At 35.8% G+C, this 6,082-nt stretch overlaps 1 protein-coding gene across 1 annotated transcript in view; it reads right to left on the bottom strand.

The window, feature by feature from the left end:
• The window catches only part of LOC103258742 (netrin receptor UNC5C-like), an 83,790-nt gene extending 82,539 nt beyond the window's left edge, over positions 1 to 1,251 (bottom strand). The window contains exon 1 of the mRNA XM_021711533.1: positions 1,167 to 1,251. Within this exon, the coding sequence (XP_021567208.1) occupies positions 1,167 to 1,251 (85 nt within the window). The remainder of the gene's footprint in view (positions 1 to 1,166) is intronic.
• Between the last annotated feature and the right edge of the window lie 4,831 nt (positions 1,252 to 6,082).

The following is a 6,082-nucleotide window of genomic DNA, read 5'->3' as shown; positions in this document are numbered from 1 at the left end:
AAAAAAAAAAAAAAAATTTTTTTGAACTTTTTTCAGTAGGGAGATATCAGGGTCTGATGTAGGAACTCAATTTGTAAACAGCGTCAGACTATAAAACTTATTTCTGGCAACATGCCACAGGTATCTTTAATTATTATATTTTCCATAAATGCCCACCTCCAGCTGCTGATAGTGACCACATTATGCTATTTAGGCAAAATGACTTGATTATTTTAAATTGTTAAACATGTTTTCTATGGCTAGTTCATTCAAATTAACAAATGCCCAAAGTTGCTTTGGTTCTGTACATTGAAATCAGTATTAACTTACAGCCTTTTTTGACTTAGATGTCACATTATTATTCATTTTACCGTCCTCCAACATTTGAGTTAATTTTCTACTTCCCACTATTACTCAATAATGACATTTCAACAGTAGTACCATTTTTATCTTGATATCAGTAAATCTCAGTATTTTCTTTGTTGTTATCTCATATAGGCTTTTGCTTTTTCATTTATATCCAAGAAGAGAAAGATTTGCACCATGTATTATTTTTATAGACTTTCATTCTACCTAATTCTTGACAGGAAAATATTATGCTGTGAACATCAATCTAGGAAGCTTTAGGTTGCTGGTTTTATTGCTATATATCAAGCCTTAATTTTCATCAACTTAATACATAAGTTTCTATATTTCTGAATCATAAGACTTAAATTATTATTGCTTATATCATAAAATATAGAACCATTATCTCTTTGTCTGAGACCTGAAGCGTATTCTTCTGAAATGAATTTACTTTCAAATGATTCAAGAGCAATTTAAAATGAATGACTGCAAAGCTAATTTTATCTGCATTTGGCTACCCATCCATCAGAGAGATAATTCATGATATATTACAACAAAAGGCAGCTGGAATTAACTATTTGAATGAGACTCCAGCTTATTTTTAATATTTTGATTAAAATATCCTTTGGAAGACAAAGACTATGGTCTATATTTTAAGAAACATATTAATGGATTCATCATTTAAACTCAAGTCATTGAATACATAATGTCTTAAATGTATTGCACAATTTGAAAGTACTGAATGTTTTCTAACTTCAAAAAAACCACACTTTTTTGTTTTTAAAGAAATACTTGTCAAATCATGCCCATACATTCTTAATAGTGGTATAAGGCTAGCTGACATGCAGTTACTGGAAACAGAAGCACCTCCTTCTGCCCATGTAAGCCTTCATGAGCTCTGACTTTTAGTAACACAAAATCCTCCATAGTGTTTTCTTGCCTACCATCTCTACCTCTGCCATGGAGCCCATATTGTGCTCTTAGAAGAAATTTTCAGAAATACATTTACTCCTCTTCTTTAAATAATTTAATAAATGTAATGTAATGTTTTATTGCAAAAGAAACTTTTTGCTTATCAGATTAGAAAAAATATTGAATGATTAATAAAGAGTTGAGGAAATGTGTATTTTCATATATTGACTGAGCGAAAATGGGAATCATAGTAGGGAGAATTTGACAATATAAGTAAAAATTCAATCTCTGTGTACTTCCAAAGATGCTATCCCGCTTCATGGAATTCACATTACAGACAAAATGACAACAAAACCTAAATATATATGGACAAACATGTTCAATGCAGTATTTTTTATTCAAAACAATACATGATATATTACAACAAAAGGCAGCTGGAATTTACTATTGGAATGAGAGTGAAAACAACCAACCATCAACTGAGGAATAGTTAATTTCTGAAACCTCTAACCGAAAGTACACTGGCCAATAAAAATAAGAAGGCAGATTTGTATGTGTTGACCCAGAAGTATAACCATTATTTACTAAGCAAGTAAAGTAAGTTTTTGACCAATTTGTATAGAATTATGCTATTTTTTAGGAAGAAAGGAAAGAAGATAGGAAGGAAGGAAAAACTGAAAAGTGTGTGTGTGTGTGTGTGTGTGTGTGTGTGTGTGCAAGTGGCTGCATCATACACACACACACATACACACACATACACACACACACACAGAGATCACAAGAAGCATAAGGTAAAGTCTAGAAACTGATGCATACAAATATTGACAGTCATTACTTCTGGGGAGACTGGGGAACTTTATAGGGAACTTTACTCTTTTATTTAAAGCAGATTTTTCAGATCCTGGACTTCTATTTTTTTCTGTTTATTGTGCTTTTATTCAAATTGAGAGATAGAGAAATAAATATTTCCATGCACAACTTACTGCTTTAGCCTAGAATAACCACTACAAATTTCTTCACTAAATTCAACCTCCCAGATCAATGATACTGATTCTATAAAAAAATCACTTGATGTCTCCATTAAAACTTGTGTTTACCGACCCATGTTGCTTGCAAGTACAATATATAACATTTATTTAATTATTTCTGGTCCCGTCTAATTTTATTCTTATCTTCCATTGCCCTAATTTCCTCATTTAGGTGACCTCTGACTTTGAACTAACATAGCTAACTGTCTGTTTTACATTTTGCTCAGAAATCAGAATTTATTGATCACTTTCTAGGACTATCTTAGCAATTGTAGTAGAAACCACACTCTATATTTCAATGAAGTCTTTTTACTTAAAAAAGGAAATAATAAAATAGAAGATATTAAATTTACAATCATGTTAATTTGTAACAGAGGTTTGTCTATTAGTCTGGTTATGTAAATATCATGTTTATAACTAACTTATAATTCATTAGTACTTGAAGCTCACTGTAAAGTACTTAACTTTAGGAAGTCAGAAAGGTTTGTTAATATATAGAGAATTAAAGAAAAGGGAATTAAAGAAAAGATGTCCATCCTATCCAAGGCAATCAACAGATTTAACACAATACCCACTAAATTACCACCAGCATTCTTCTCAGACATGGAAACAACAATTTAGGAATTCATATGGAAACATAAATGACCATGAATAGCCAAAACAATCCTCCGCAAAAATACAAAAACAAAGTGGGAGGCATCATGCTCTCAGACTTTAAGCTTTACTATAAAGCTAAAATAATCAAAACAACCTGGTATTGGTACAAGAACAGACATATAGACCAATAGAGAGTCCAGAAGCAAATCTCAGTTTCTCAACCAACCCATCTTCAACAAAGCCTCCACCATCAACCACTGGGGAGAGGAGAACCTATTCAGTAAATGGTTTTGGGAAAACTGGCCGACCACATGCAGAAGATTAAAACAAGACTCTTACCCATCACCATGCACAAGAATCAACTCTAAATGGATCAAAGACCTAAACGTAAAACCTCAAACTATAAGCACCTTAGAAAACACAAGAGACACCCTTATGGAAATGGAACTGGCAACCAATTCCTGATCAAAACTCCAAGTGCCCATGCCATAAGAGATAAGACAAGCAAGTAGGACCTCATCAAACTGACAAGCTTCTGCAAAGTCAAAAAAACCATTAAGAGAGCAGGGAGACAGCCCACAGGCTGGGAAAAAGTATTTGCCCACCGTATATCTGACAAAGGCCTAACATCTAGGATCTACAAGGAACTCAAATGTGCCAAAAAGAAAAAAACAAACATCTCCATTACAAAGTGGGCAAAAAACATGAATAGACATTTCTCAAAAGAAGACATATGAGCAACCATCAAACACATGAAAAAATTCTCAGCCTCACTAGTCATCAAAGAAATGCAAATTAAAACCACACTGAGATACCACCTAACTCCAGTTTGGATGGCCATCATCAATAACTCAACAAACCACAGATGCTGGAGAGGATGTGATGAAAAGGGATCACTTCTACACTGTTGGTGGTAGTGTAAACTAGTACAGCAGCTGTGGAAGACAGTGTGGCAATTCCTAAAAGATCTAAAAATTAACCTCCCATATGATCCCCAAATCCCCCTACTGGGAATATACCTGGAGGAACTCAAAATCACTCTATGAAAAAGATACCTGCACACACATGTTTATTGCAGCATTATTCACAATAGCAAAAGCATGGAACCCACTGTGCTGCCCATCGAAAGAGTACTGAATAAAAAATGTGGTACATATACACGATGGAATATTACACAGTCATAAAGAAGGACAAAATTATGAACTTTGCAGCAACCTGGATGGACTTAGAGACAATAATACTGAAGGATCTTTCACAGAAACAAATAACTGAGTTTCACATATTCTCACTCATAAGCAGACCTTGAACAACTATCATGATACTATAAGAAAGGGATTGGCAGTAGTGGGAAACTGTCAGGGGAGCGGGGAGCGGGACTGGCAGTAGTAGGAAACTGCTGGCGGGGAGCACATCTCGTCAAAAAGGGTATCTGCATAATGAACATTTGTATACCTAACCCTGAATTGTACCCCACATATTTAAAATAAAAATTTTTTTAAAAAGAAAAAGGGATTAAAGAAAAGTTCTGTCATTTTCTTACTCTGCTAATGATTAGAGGCACAATATGAACTTCAGGAATTTGAAGAATAAAATGATCACCCAGGGACTCTTATACACATTAAACAATTACAATAGATAAATAAGAGAACATAAACCTAGGACTAAGCCTCATTATAACTAATAAGAATGATCTATCATATAGAATAATTTAATAAAGATTTGAAACTTCAGTAGTATAATATAGTCACATGGTACATGCTGATCTCTTTCCTGGAAAGCTTTCTATGATGGCCAACTCCATGTGTCAGCTTGACCAGCCTACAGTTGTTCAAACATTAAACTAGGTGCTGCTGTGAAGGTATCTTGTAGAAGTGAAAAAGTTCATAATTAGTGCCCTTAAGTAAGGGAGATAATCTGAGTGTGCCTGATTTAGTCAGCTGGAAAGCCTTAAAAGCAGAGTTGAGACTTCCCAGAGCAATGCCTAGATTAGTGTTTGATTGAATTATAGGTGTTGTAGTCTGACCAAGCTGACACCATCAGACTCCCCACAACTGCATCCCCACCTTCTTTCTTGACTCTTACTCATAACTCAGATATCAGTTTAGACACCTCTTCCCCTGAAGGCCTGCCCTGGACATAAGTCCCTGCTACTCTCCCACTGCTCTCTGCTCTTCTCCTTCTTCATATTTTCCTCCAACTAGATGGCTAGTTCAGAGCGTGAAGGGCAGTGCTTATCTTACTCATTTCTGCACAACCAATGTCTAGTCCAGTGCCTGATATAGACTTCAGAGTTGCTGTTTTTTTTGTTTGTTTTTGAGTCAGAGTCTCACTCTGTCACCCAGGTTGGAGTGCAGTGGCACGTTCATGGCCATCGCAGTCTCGACCTGCTGAGCTCAGGTGACCTTTCTGCCTCAGCCTTCCAAGTAGCTGTAACCACAGGCGTGTACCACCATACCTGGCTAACTTTTTGATTTATTGTAGAGATGAGGTCTCACCATGTTGCCCAGGCTGGTCTTGAACCCGTGGACTCAGACAATACTCTTGCCTCTGCCTCCCAAAGTGCTGGGATAGCAAGCATGAGCCACCACACCTGGCTAGTTGCTTTTTTTTTTCTTCTCTCATTTTTCATTGTTGTTCCTATAAAAATTCCATAGGATAAGATAGAAGTGTATAGGAATTACTCTATTAACCCAAATCATGAGACTTTAGAAGAAATCTTTGTAAAAGTACAACAGAAATATACTTTTTTTTTCTTTTTGAGTCAGAATTTCACGCTGTCTCCCAGGCTGGAGTACACAATCATGATTCATGGCAGTCTTGACTTCCTGTGCTCAGTCGGTCCTTCCACCTCAGCATCCCAAGTAGCTGGGACTACAGGTGTGCACCACCATGCTTGGCTAATTTTTAAATATTTTTTGTAGAAAAAAGTGTTTGCTATGTTGCTCAGGCTGGTCTTGAACTCCTGGGCTCAAGTAATCCTTTCACTGCAGTCTCCCAAAGTGCTGGAATTACAGACATGAGCCACCTATTTAAATGCACATATTTAAGATATAGTTTTAAAAACTGTTCCTTTAGTGTTTAGAAGCGTGCATCCAGTTCCCACATTAAAAAAATATATCTATCGTCTATGCAAGTATTAATGCCATCTATCATGAGGTGTGCACGGTCTTGGACTAAGTGTATTCCCTCACTAAATAATCAAAGCTGAATCTAAAACATGT

The sequence above is a fragment of the Carlito syrichta genome, unplaced genomic scaffold, assembly GCF_000164805.1.
Source record: "Carlito syrichta isolate Samal-C Ts95f unplaced genomic scaffold, Tarsius_syrichta-2.0.1 Scaffold302351, whole genome shotgun sequence".
NCBI lineage: Eukaryota > Metazoa > Chordata > Mammalia > Primates > Tarsiidae > Carlito > Carlito syrichta.
This window is presented reverse-complemented; position numbering and strand designations above follow the sequence as displayed.